Source organism: Chrysoperla carnea, chromosome 2 (genome assembly GCF_905475395.1).
Source record: "Chrysoperla carnea chromosome 2, inChrCarn1.1, whole genome shotgun sequence".
NCBI classification, from domain to species: domain Eukaryota; kingdom Metazoa; phylum Arthropoda; class Insecta; order Neuroptera; family Chrysopidae; genus Chrysoperla; species Chrysoperla carnea.
The window spans coordinates 23730279-23745012 of record NC_058338.1 but is presented as its reverse complement, the minus strand read 5'-3'; the positions used below and the strand labels follow the sequence as shown (position 1 = coordinate 23745012).

At 29.1% G+C, this 14734-nt stretch overlaps 1 protein-coding gene across 2 annotated transcripts in view; it reads right to left on the bottom strand.

Moving 5' to 3' along the window:
- Positions 1-14734, bottom strand: part of LOC123294039 (mediator of RNA polymerase II transcription subunit 13) — a 72711-nt gene that overhangs the window by 22181 nt on the left and 35796 nt on the right. For both annotated transcript variants that reach the window (XM_044875103.1, XM_044875104.1), the window contains exon 2: positions 14092-14443. In XM_044875103.1, the coding sequence (XP_044731038.1) occupies positions 14092-14443 (352 nt within the window). The remainder of the gene's footprint in view (positions 1-14091; positions 14444-14734) is intronic.

Below are 14734 nucleotides of genomic sequence, written 5' to 3'. Positions count from 1 at the left end.
AATCATTCAAATCGATATTCTTATAAATAACGAAAATATGAGGATGTCTTCATCTTAAATCTGACACACTGTATAAATTTCACGATACTCAAGTTCCAAGTCTTAAACGTTTCTGTAGATTCTAACATTATTTTTATACCCTCTGTAAGTTTATGTCTGGTAGATACAGTGTTTTTTACCTCTTGTTTAATCAATTAGAAGATGATGTTACTGAAAAAACATTAATATAACTTTAATTTTTTGGAAGCTTAACTTTTTTTTTAGTATGCATCGTGTTTAAAAGTTTTATACGATCATCCGCATTTATTTTTTTTTAGCAGAAGTTGGGCAAATACTTTTTGTATGATAAAAAAACTATTTTTTTATTCTCACAAATACAAGCTTTTGAAATTTAACAACAGTCAATATTGGTTATAACGACGAAAATGAAAAGTCCCGATCAAATTCCTATATAATGACATATTAATGTATCGGCTATAGCGACCAATATTTATTGAAATTATAATCGAACATATCAGATATAACAGGCAACTCGTGTTCAAACAAACTATACCAAATTTTTGTGTTCGTATCAAATTTTTAAGCGTTACAAACTTGGGACTAAACTTAATATACTATGATATATTTCATATATACAGGTCATGCTTATTTGTACATGCCAAAATTGATCCCTTCAATGGCGTTATAACGGATTTTTAATGTGATTATTATAAAATTAGTACAAAAAATAATGACACCAGCTTTTTATGAGTATCTTGCTCATGCATGAAATAACTCAATAATTATGATATTATTTTAACTCAATAATTACTATAGATTAAATTTTAATCATTTGAAAATTTCAATTTGTAATAATTATTGAGCCAAATCATGCATAAAGTACATATAAAAAGCTAGTGTCATTATTTTTTGGATAAATTTTATAATTTTCACATAATAATCAATTAAATTTCAAAAGCTTGCCTGTTAGTCGTATCAACGAATCTTTTTAGAGGAGGTGGGAGCCCACTTTTTTCTGTAAGCATCGGGACCGTTTGGCCACCTCTTTAGTAGTTTAGCCACCATTAGTCAAGTACGTAAAAAAACATATATACATGCACTTTTTGTGAGAACGGTCATGTTATTGTACATAATACTTAGACGTAGTGTATATACGTATACATAATACTCACACACACACAACTGTATATTTATAAGTTGTTTTTCTTTTAAACAAACCAATAAAAAAAAAATAATTTTTCATTTCAGAGAGATTTACGGTCAAACTACCTTAATCGATGTTTTTACAAACAAAAATATTAAAATTGTAACTGTATGGGAGACTTTTTTAAAGCGCAACTGAATTTTCTTATGAAAAATGATAAATTTTCTAAAAAAAAATTTGTATAATACTTGAAAGTGACCTTAAATTTTCATTAAAAGTAATGACCTAGTTAGTTTCAATTTCCTGTAACAACATTGCACAGCTACCTCGCCTCTTGTACCACTTCACCGATACACATTGCACAGTACACACTAATAGTACGCGTGTTATATGCTATTGTTATAATAAAAGTTACTACTTTCTAAGACACGTTTGTATTACCTTCCCCCTCCCATTGCATAGGTTGTTAGTTGTTTGTAAACACATTTAGACGTAATTATTGTATTTAATAATAAAATATATATTTGCAAGTTTTGATTATTCATTGTACACTTCGGATTCGACAGATATGATTCAAGAGTTTGATTCATTCTTTATTGATTCTATCAACACCATCAAATACGCACAAATAAAAATAAAGCCTCAAAAAATTATTTACATTTAAGTATTTTCATTCTTTATTAATTCTATGAACACCGCACAGATAAAGTAAAAAAAGTAAAAGTAATAAAAGTCTTAAAGCAGAAGCCTCAAAAAATTATTTACATTAAATTTGTAAATGAGTAGAAAATTAATTTTTGTTTTGTAATGTCCAGTTATATTTAAAACAACAATAGGATTCTGTCCACTAAGAATCAATCGGTTGGCATAAAGTTTCTAATGATTAATCATGATATGTAGATAACAAAACACAAAAATATTTTTCATAAAAAATAAGGATTATTATTATTTTTATAATTTTAGTCAAATTAGACATTCAGTCACGTGAGAGCAAACACCAATCAGAAAGTATTGAAAGTATTACGTCACGCCCTGACGAACGCTATGTAAACAACAAAACATTTTAATAGAACGAAGTAGACTACTTGATTACAACTGCTTAAACTTGCATACATAAAAAGTGCTTGTATGCCAAATCGTGATGTCATTCAAAACGCCATGACTCTCCACATTATTTTCGAAGTAAATTTGAATTGGTTTTTGAAAATGCAAATAATATTTTTGTTTTTACAAAAGGGTATTCTACTATATTTGAAAAAGTACTTCAAAATGTTGATTTTGATAATAAAAAGCCACCAAAAATTTGTTTCGGAAAAATACACACGCTTTCTTGCCAAAAATTTAAATTAAATTTTAAACCTTTTTTAAACTACCAAAAACGCGGGCATCCAATTTGGTGACGTAATATCGGTATCATTATACGAAAAACGCAGTTAAGTTTGACAGATAAATTCATAGACAACTAATTATAATAAATATAAATATTCACATCAGGGCTTGCCCGCGTTTTAGGTCATGTGATACACAGTTTAAAATTACGATTTATAATTTTAATATTATAAAAGAAAAATATGCTTTTATGACTGGAAATCAGAATATTTAAGTATATTTATTATTTTTACATAAATTTTAACTTTTTTCAAATTTCATAATTTATTTTTCACTACTGAAAGTACCGTATTATACTTTTTTGGTGTAAATCAGATACTAATGTAACGTATAAACCAATTTTTCAAATTTAATTATAATCTATGTAAATTATTATCACTTCCATAGTGATATAATTGTTTACTTTTGTTTCAATTGACATACCTGAACTAAAGATTTTTATAATTTATATTGTGTTAGAATCATAAACGTTTATTAGTGGACATTCTATTAAATAACGTTGTAATTTAATTTATTCCTTTCAGGTATGTTTTTGTTTGTAAATTTAGTGTAATTCCTTTATATAATTTTGTCAATATATTCCTTTCAGGATTAAATACAATCTCGTTATTTATTCAATAAATTAATAACTTACAAATTAAATTACAATCATTTAAGATGGAAAAATTGTTTGTCCACTTAATAAGAAGAAGCGATGAATATTTTGAATTAGCTGGACTATCCGAAGATAAGCGGTTATGGTTTAGTTTACCAGATGAACATAAAAATTTATATGAACATAAGGTATTATCATCAAAAACCACCATTAAAAGTGCAATTGCTGCTATTAAACCGATTAATGGTTTCCGAAAAATTGGCATTAAATTAGATGAGGATTTGAAAAAAGAATATTTTGATGAAGATGGAAACCTTAGCTACAAAAACTATCCGTTACAGGAATCTGTAGTTTTGTTTGATGTGAGTGAAAAACTCCAAGAAGAAAATTTTTTAATTAAAAGAATCAAGGAATTAGAATTAAAATTAAATGACAAAGATGAGATAAAATTGCAAAATATAGAAAAGAAGTTTGTTCTTGATAAATATGACAAAACACAAAACCCTTCTGAGTGGTTTTCTAAATTTGAAAGTGAATGTGACCGAAATAAAATAAAAAGTGGTACCCAGATGATTGAAGCTTTACGATTTTTTGTCGCTGGATCGGCCAAACACTGGTATGAAGGAAATTTGAAAAAATTTGGTCTAACTAATTGGTCTGAATGGCGAAATTCATTTTTTTCCATTTTTATTGACAAAGGTTGGACAGCTGTCAGAAAATCATATACCTATAAATACTTAGGCGGCTCATTGATCGATTACGCTTTAACAAAAGAAAATTTATGTTTAGAAGTAGAAAGTGATAGTACTATGAGTTCCAGAATAAACTTGATTGTAATGGGTTTACCATCTCAAGTTCAAGATGAGCTAGATCGCGAAGACATTAACACTATAAAAAAATTATACAATGAACTCCGAAAGCTAGATGGTCAATATAATAAACGTTCGAAAGAAAATAAACCATATGATAATCGGCATGAAAAAACAAAATTAGGAGAATCGACTAAAAAGAAACAAATTGATATACCCTTGAAAAAACCATGCTACATGTGTGAAGCTCTTGGTTGGAAAAATCGATTTCATCCCTCTAACGAATGCCGAAATAAAATACTGTACGCTCAGAAAAAAGAATCTAATTTAATTGAAACGAAATCTGATTCAGAAAATGAGGCTGAAATGATGAAAATGGAAATTGACCGAAATTCTTTAAACTAGAGAGCCCGGATAATTTGATTCCATTAATTCATGTAAACGTAATTATTGATGATAAAATGAAAATAAAAGCAGTGTATGACTCAGGATCTAACGTGAGTCTAATTAATCAAAGAGTTGTAGATGTATTAAAAACAAGTTTGTTAAAGCATAACACTGCATTCAAGACAATTAATGGTTTCAATTTTAGTTCGGCCCGGGCAAACATAAAGCTTAAAATTGGAAATATTACAAACAATTTGAATACTTTTGTAGTTAAAAATTCAGAATTTTCTTATGACCTGTTACTAGGTTTAGATGCTATTAAAAAATTTAAACTAATTCAAGACGAGAATTTAAACATATACCAAAAACCTAAAAATGATGAGATGCTCCAAATAAGAAGTAATCAAAATCAGAAGAAATCTTGTGAAATTTCTAACAAAATAATTACAAATGAAAATAAAGAAGATAAAGAAAATGTAAAGAAAGAAGATAATATAGATGTAAAGAAAGAAGATAATAAAGATGTCAATAAAGAAGATAATAGAGATGTAAAGAGAGAAGATAATAGAGATGTAAAGAAAGAAGATAATAAAGATGTTAAAAATTTTAATAAAGAAGGTAAAATCAATGAAAATGAAAAAGAAGAGAAAAACACTGAAAATATTAGAATTTACCATCAAGAAGAAACTAATGAAAATCAGTTCAAACCTAAATTAGATCACATAGATGGATATGAAAAAAAAGTAGAACTTTTAAATATTATTGAAAATCACAAGAAAATTTTTGCCAAAAATAAATTTGATGTCGGTAAAGTAAAGTCTAGAGAGGCCGAAATAAAGTTAATGAGAGATGAATATGTTACGGCCCGCCCTTATAAATGTTCTATACCAGATGAACGTGAAATCAAAGATCAAGTACAGAAGTTACTAGCATCCGATCTAATAGAGGAATCTGATTCACCGTTCGCATCACCGGTAACACTCGCATATAAAAAAGAAGATGGAAGAAAATCAAGGCTTTGCATCGATTTTAGAAACTTAAATAAAATAACTATCCCAGAGTGCTACCCATTTCCAACAATAAATGATATAACGGAAAAAGTTTCGAAATGTAAATACTTTACTGTTGTTGATATAAACTCCGCTTTTTGGTGTATTAGGTTAAAAGAAAAGGACCGTGAGAAAACTTCTTTCGTTACAAAGTACGGGAAATTTATGTTCAAAGTATTACCTTTTGGATTGAAAAATGCTCCTGCAATCTTTCAACGCATACTTTCAAATATTATAAGACGAAATAACCTAGATGAGTTTTGCGTCAACTACATGGATGACTGTCTTATTTTCTCACGCAATTGGGAAGATCACATGCAACATATCTCAAGATTTCTTGAAGTAATAGGAGAAGAAGGATTTAAATTAAAGCTCGAAAAGTGTAAATTTGCAGCCCAATCGGTTAAGTATCTTGGCCATTACATTGAAGAAAATAAAATATCACCAGCACAAGAAAATTTAAAGGCAATAAAAAATTTGAAAAGACCTACAGATAAATCTGGGGTTCGAAGTGTTCTAGGAACAATAAATTACTTTATAAAATATATCGATCATAGTGCTCAAAAATTTGAGCCCCTTCACAGATTATTGAAAAAAAATACTGAATTTATTTGGACGGAAGAATGTGAACGCAGCTTCTCCATGATCAAAGAATATCTGTGTTCCCGTCCAATTTTATCAATTTATGATGTCGAAAAAGATGTTTACATTGACACAGACGCTAGTCAAAAAGGACTTGGAGCGACTTTGAGGCAACCACAGTCAGATGGTCTATTACACCCTGTAGCTTATTTTTCTAGAAAACTGTCAGAAAGAGAAAAGAAAATGGAAACGATTCACTTAGAATGCAAGGCGATAAAAGAAGCCATTAAATACTGGAAATACTATCTTATTGGACGAAAGTTTTTCGTTTGTAGTGACCATAAACCATTGGAAAATTTAAGAACAAAGTCACGAACTGATGAGATTCTTGGCGATCTGGTCCACTACTTGTCACAATTTAATTTCCAGATAATATATAAAAAAGGAAAAGAAAATATTATCGCTGATTTACTATCACGGCAACCAGTTTTAGAATATTTCGAAAATGAAGATGTCATTCAAGTGGTCAATTTAATAGAATTGTCTGAAATAAAGAGGGATCAATATGAAAATCAAAGAGAACTTACAATTGCAAAGGGAACTGAGCGTAGACACGATATTATATTTAAGATGTTAAAAGGAAGAAAGCGGATTTTTGTATCGGAAAAGTTAGGCCTTGAAATAATTAACAAGTTGCACAATCACTATGGTCACATTGGTGTTGCACAAATGAGAAACAAAATACGACAACACTACTATTTCAAAAATTTAGATAAACTTATCATTGACTTTTGTAAAGGCTGTGTGACATGTAGGCAAAGTAAAACTCGCCGAGGAAGATTGATTGGAAAATTGTCAAGAATTGGACCTGCAACAGAACCCTATGAAATATTGTCCATAGATACAGTGGGTGGTTTTGCCGGAAATAAGTCTATAAAGAAATTTATGCACATACTAGTGGATCATTTTAGCAGGTATGCTTGGATTTCTACTACAAAAAGCCAATGCGCAAAAGATTTTATAAATCTTATACATCCGATCGCTAAAAATAATAAAATAAAGTTGATTCTTGCCGATCAATATACTGGACTAAATTCCGTAGAACTCAAAAATTACCTAAATAGAAGAGGTATCCAACTTGTTTTTACAAGCATAGATTGTGCAAGTTCAAATGGTCTCAACGAACGTTTAAATCAAACTCTAGTTAATAGAATTAGGTGTAAAATTATTGATGGAGATAAACGAGCATGGCCTACGATTGCTGCTGAATGTGTTGAAAATTATAACTCAACGATTCATAGCTCTACTAACTATGAGCCACAATATCTGCTCCTAGGCAAGAAATCAAACATTTCGCCAATATATGAACCACCTAGTGATTTAGCTGAAGACCGCCAGCAAGCTTTCATTAATTCATCCAGAAGTTTTATGGAAAATAAAAAAAGAGTTGACAAAAATCGAACAACTTTTCAATTTGAAATTGGAGATCTTGTGTACGTAGAGAATGGGAACAAATTAAATCGCAATAAAATGGACAAAGTTCGCCTTGGGCCTTTTAAAATATTAAGCCGGATTTCATCTTCGTTTTATGAAGTTGATTGTGGCAAGAAAAGAAGTGAATCAAATTATTTTCATAGCAGTAAGCTGTCACCTTTTACTTCGCAAAAAATGACTTCGGGGGGGAAGGTGTAAATTATTATCACTTCCATAGTGATATAATTGTTTACTTTTGTTTCAATTGACATACCTGAACTAAAGATTTTTATAATTTATATTGTGTTAGAATCATAAACGTTTATTAGTGGACATTCTATTAAATAACGTTGTAATTTAATTTATTCCTTTCAGGTATGTTTTTGTTTGTAAATTTAGTGTAATTCCTTTATATAATTTTGTCAATATATTCCTTTCAGGATTAAATACAATCTCGTTATTTATTCAATAAATTAATAACTTACATCTATAATGGCTAATAGCTCGTTTTGTAGTTAACTAATGAAAATATAACTGAAACAAAAGTTGCAGAATTTAATGGAGGGACATCATGTTCTGACCACTTCAGGAGCATTAAACCTTATAACTAAAATTAAAATATTTTATTTACCTCCAGTAATTGTAGGATGTTTCAAAAGGTATTCATTGCCGAAAATGTAAGAAAAAAAATCGATTTTCTGAATATGACTAGACTTAAAACCCCTTGATTTAATTTTATACAAGATAAGAGATTATTAATTATAATGAAAGCAACTCATTAATTATTAATGTACTCCCAACATAATTTATTTAAAGTAAATACCTAACAACGTTACGTATAATAAATAATCGTTTAATAAGTAATAAAAACTGGTTTTATGATAATCAATAAAAATGTAGGTACCCGCTTTTCATGAATTAAACTTACATGGTAATAAAAGTATTTAATGTGTTTTAACCCAAGAGCTTTTACCATCAATAAAAAAGTCATGTAATGTTTGTTTACATCATAATTAGTTATGCTGTTACAATCAATGAAGTGTAATATGTACTCAACAACCAAAACTAATTATAATGTGGTGTTGAATTGAACAACAGTGTTCTGGAATTGATTCCTTTCTTTGTATGATTTATTACTTCTTACTTATAAAGGAATACATCTTTTTAGTTATCATTTCCACGAAAATATCGGAGGTCCAGCGGCACACTTTAGTTTAAATTAGGTATGTAGGCAGAACGATGTTAAAAGCAATTTCAATAGGTTTGCTATTTTTTACCATGTTTTAATTAATTCGCTTTCTTGTATGGTCTGATTAGATCAAATTATTTGGAATGTTTGAGATATGAAATTTTGAACATAAATGAGAATTATGTCCAATCATTAAATTAACCTAATTTTTATACTTTTTGGATCAAAATTACCCCATCCACCGAGTTTCATCAAATTCCAAAACAAAATTTTTTTTTGCGTTTTTCTCGATTTTTTCAAAGGGGTACCTCTTAAAAAAATTGCAAAAAATCGAAAAATTTTTTGTATCTCCAATTTCGATAAAACTCAGTATATAAGGTTATTTTGACCCAAAAAGTACAAAAATCGGATGCATTTGTTGACTGGTCGAATAGTTTTTGAGATACGGACTGAAATCAATCCAAATTTCGCGATATCTCAAAAACTCTGCATCTGATCATTAAATTATCCTGATTTTTATACTTTTTGGATCAAAATTACCCCATCCACCGAGTTTCATCAAATTCCAAAACAAAAATTTTTTTTTGCGTTTTTCTCGATTTTTTCAAAGGGGTACCCCTTAAAAAAATTGTAAAAAATCGAAAAATTTTTTGTATCTCCAATTTCGATAAAACTCACTATATAAGATAATTTTGACCCAAAAAGTACAAAAATTGGGTGCATTTGATGACTGGTCGAATAGTTTTCCAGATACGGACTAAAATCGATCCAAATATTGCGATATCTCAGAAACTCTGCATCTGATCATTAAATTATCCTGATTTTTATTCTTTTTGGATCAAAATTACCCCATCCACCGAGTTTCATCAAATTCCAAAACAAAAATTTTTTTTGCGTTTTTCTCGATTTTTTCAAAGGGTACTTACCCCTTAAAAAAATTGCAAAAAATCGAAAAAATTTTTTAATCTCCAATTTCGATAAAACTCAGTATATAAGATAATTTTGACCCAAAAGGTACAAAAATCGGGTGCATTTGACGACTGGTCTAATTGTTTTTGAGATACTGGCTAAAAGAATCACTCTTAAAAAATGCATTTTTATGAAGAAAGTAAAATAAACTTTTGTCTCAAACCATGAGCTCATATATCAAGTTTTATATTTCTAACTTCAAAAATGACATGTTGGGCTCACGTTAGACCCCAAAAGTTTCTAAAATTTTAATTTACATGCAAAAAGTGTAAGAGTTGAAAGTCTAAAATTGTTGTATTAAAAAGTAACTACAATATCTAATTGTCGTGCAATATAATTAACCTTGAATTAAAATAATATGCTACCTTTTGTTATCAGCAGTAGTCATATAATACTCAGTATCAGCATAGTAGCTACTACATAATAGCAATCAATATTATTATATAACAAGTTAAAAATAGCAATCAACTGGATGAATTGTTGAAATACCCTGTATAGACAGTGTTGAATACCAGACCTTGAATTGTTTTAAAACTTAGATAAGTTTAAAAAATCACAAACATTTATGTCAACTAAAATGACAACTAGAGTGACATTCTGGTCGCCCTTTCGAAATTTCGAAAAATTTTTATTGCCCCTTCATATTATCCGACAGGTTTAATATGAAATTAGAATCAATAGACAACAATTTTTGAAGCTACCTACAAAATTTCAATCTTCTATCTTGGATAATTTGCCCTCTCATGGATAAACAGATGTTTACGAAAAAATGTTTCAAACAAAAGTTGTTTAATTTTTCATAAAAAACCTCTTTTACGTTTAAACTTTTATTCTATCTCTTACAATTTACAAGATAGGTCATACGGACTCAAGACCCAATTGGCTATGGATGACTCATTTACGAAAATTTCAACTCAATATATTTTTTCGTTTTAGAGTTATCGTGCTGATAGACGGACAGACAGACGAAAATGGAATAATTAGGCGATTTTAAAAACATCTATACTAAAATTTTGTTCGTAGGATCAATATTTCTAAGCATTAAAAATTTGGGACTAAAATTAGTATACCTTGATATTTATTCATATATACAGGGTATAAAAACTATAATACTACTTTGGATTTGACTACCAATGATAATAATCATATTGTTATTTAGTAGGTTAAGATTTCTCTAGAGGGCTGATACTCGATTAACCCTATTTTGTAAATTCACATTGGGTAAATTTTATCCTCAGAATGTTTTAACCAAAAATTATCACGTTAATTTTTAAATCATAGGCCTAGATTGGTAAATAGAAGCTTCTACTAAAAATCTCTAGAAAGTATTCTAATTTCGGGATTTTTTTGTCATTTGATAGTGTATTTAGAGGATAATGTTAAAATTGACGTCAGTCATAGACTATAAACGAATTCAAGGTCGGTTTAAGATGTTTCCTTTTAAGTTAAACATCTTTTTTTGTTTGAAATATTTCTAAGTTCTATTGTAACATACTGCACAATAGTCAAATAACGTTAAAAATACATAGCGAGCCGCTTCGGTAAAATATTTAATTTCAGGCATTATAATTAATTTTCTCATGTTACCTATAATACACGTACATACACAACTATTGGTTACAACCAATTTTTTTACTGCTTACTATAGTATTACTACTACTACTACTGAATACAATACAAGGAAAAAACGGACATACATAGTAGGATGATTTCTACACCTATCCATTAAAAATAATACTCTAAATGTAATATATAATTTAATATTTTAGGGAAAGTAAATGGTGAATAACTTATATTTTTATACCATGTATATATGAAATATACATAGTATATTAAGTTTAGTCCCAAGTTTGTAACGCTTAAAAATAATGATGCTAGGAAAAAAATTTTGTCATAGGTGTTCATAAAATTACCTAATTAGTCCATTTCCGGTTGTCCGTCCGTCTGTGGACACGATAACTCAAAAACGAAAAAAGATATCGAGCTGAAATTTTTACAGCGTACTCAGGACGTAAAAAGTGAGGTCAAGTTCGTAAATGAGCATCATAGGTCAATTGGGTCTTGGGTCCGTAGGACCCATCTTGTAAACCGTTAGAGATAGAACAAAAATTTAAATATAAAAAATGTTCCTTATCAAAAATTAAATAACTTTTGTTTGAAACAGTTTTTCGTAAACATCACTGTTTACCCGTGAGGGCGCCAAATAGGCGGAAATTTTATAATATGTACTATACTTGATTATCAGTTATGTATGTGTCACATGTTTGTATGTGTTATGTGATAAAGAAATCAACACTGACTATATGCATGGTATTTCAACAATTAATTCAGTCAATTGTTTGTTTTCACTTGTTTTAAATGTATAATATAATATTAAATATTGCCATTTTCACACACTCCAATGCTAAGTATGTTAAAATTGTCATTTTTAATTGCAATTATTTAATTGATAGACGTGGTTAATTGCCTTGAAATTTCAGAAGTGTGTGCATTAGGCTTTTAATTACTTATATTAGATTTCTTAATATTTTGTTTGCGTGAATCAACTACCTTAAATACAATAAAATATTGCAGGAAAGAAATTAAATAAAAATTGTTGAATTAACAAAATTGTTGCAATTTAAATTAAAATTTATTTCCATTTATTTGCTTTAAGTACATAAAATCATTTTTATCTAAAAGATTTTATCAAAATGATTATTGTTTTGTTTTCAATTTTCAAGTTCATTGAACGATTCCATCTAATTAATTAATTTAGCAGTTGATTCTTTTTAAAAATAACCTTATCTTTTTTACATGCTAGCGTGAAAATCATTATGTTTCTCTCACGCGAATGTAATGTGGTATACGAATTGCAAAATTAATATGTAGAATAGGTTTGTGGAATAAAAGATTCTAGGACAAATTACACTACACAAACTTATTTAAGGCTACTATCACAAGGCCACTATTATTGAGCAAATATCGATATTGAATAATATATTGATCGATTGAAGAGTATTGAAAATATTGATTAAAAAATTATTGCAAACTATAAAACCTTCAATTTACCTCATTTATTCAATATTAATTGTATCAATATCGATAATTATCGATAATGATCAATATATTGATTGGCTGAGTACTATATTGAAACAATTTAATTTTTATTGCAGATCTCTCAAATTATGATTTTATTGATCAATATTATGGACTCATGTGAAGGTATCTGACATTACCATATTTTAAGTCAATATTATTGCTTCAAACATATTGACCGTGTGAGACTATAATTTACGAATAATATTAAATCATTTTTTCGAAAATCTAGTGACTAGTGTGTTTGGTATCAACTAAGATTTTCTCGATTTGGTTTTCGATATAAATCATCTTTTTTTATGTGGTTGTGATATCTGCTAACGTTTGATTGATTCACCAAGGTGTTACGTTGCATAATTTTGTTATTAAATAAATAAACTATGAAATAAGCAAATACTTTTGTAGGAAATGTTTTAAAATTAAAATTTAATTAGTTATGCCGCGAAGCACTCGTCAGTAAATTTTAAAAACTTTATGCCGCTAAATTTATCATTTGCTTCCTTATTAGGTATGGCATTTATGCCCCCGACAGTTTAATCAATTAGCCGGTTTTTGACAAATTAATACAGACGAATATTTAAGCACAACCCTTCCAGAACTCACGAAAAAACATAATATCTTTTTTTTTTTTGGAAACTTTATGTAAATACGTGGACTAAGAACAAAAAAAAGGGTGTGATCCTAGCCAGACAAGTACAAGAGTTATTCATTCTATAACTATTTCTTTCTTCTTCTTTAGCAAATTTACAATTTCTTTTAAGAAAAATATTCAATTTTTAACTAAAAATGAAAATTCGAAACTCGAATTCCAGGTCAAAGTAATGGACACAGGCAAATGTCGTCTTTTGCTCTTGACAACTTTTATCTACAATATTTTTCTGTAGCTAACCTGTTTTCTTTCGATTAAATGCAATAATGATTTACAATTTTGAAAGTTTACAATTTTTGAAAAAATGCTTGTTTCTTTATGAGGGCCAACTTTCTAATTCAAAGTGTTATTCTATACATGATATGTTACACAGAACATGATGAACCCTATCAAACTCTAGAACTTTTGAAAGTGAGCGTGGTTCTTGTCAAAAACAACTATTTTTGATGTTAAATTTCTTTTTCCCAGACTGTATTTTTTATTTAGAAAATGTTGTTTGTATCAAATCATTGTTGTAAACCAATTATGCTATATTTGTAGTGTAGCTCTTGTTTAGAGTGTTAAACAAGTCCGATGAATATTAATTCCGATGGAAAGCCCAACAATTAAAGTTCATTCTAATTTGTGATGGCTTTCAAGGCGTAAGGTTCTTATAAATTTGGGAGACGTCATAATAATATTAAAGCCCATCACTGTCCTCATGAAATACCAAAAAAAATTTTGGATTTAATTCCTTTGATAGAATCGATAAAAATATTAAGTAAAATTTCGTACTTACCGGATGATAGTAATTCAGGTGAAACAAGTTCCGATAAATCGGGTTCTTCACCGTACCAAAAAATCCATAGTTCTTTGGCAGCAGCTAGACTAAGTGGTGGTTGCTGCACGTTGTGTGAAGCGGACGTAACTGTTGGTTGTAATGATGTGAGTGAATCAAATAATCCACCACCAGCACCATTATTAGCAGACGGTGGAGGTGGTGGCGGTGGTGTTGCTACACGTCGCCAAACACATAAGATGTCGCTGGCCAGACAACGTGAGTAACTTCGCAGCACGGGATCTTCTAATGGCTCTGTGGCAGTGCTTTCGCCCCATACTAATTTACGCCATTTTATGCCGCATAGATCGGTCTGAAACAAAATCAACATTCTTAATAAATTGCTTATTATGTTTTGTTATTTTTTGAATTATAGTGTGAAAGATTCATAAATTATCAATTTAGAAAGAGCGATAATCCCATCATAAAACTTTTATGAAAGGTTCGAATATCATACACGGTTTTCAAAAAGTATCGACTTTAGTAACGATCTGGAGATTCTTATTTCTTTTTGATCTTATACAAGATCAATGAGATCTATGGTTAGCATCTCACATATATTACTTTGGTTACGCTATCAACCAATTACCCTCAAAAAGTGGAC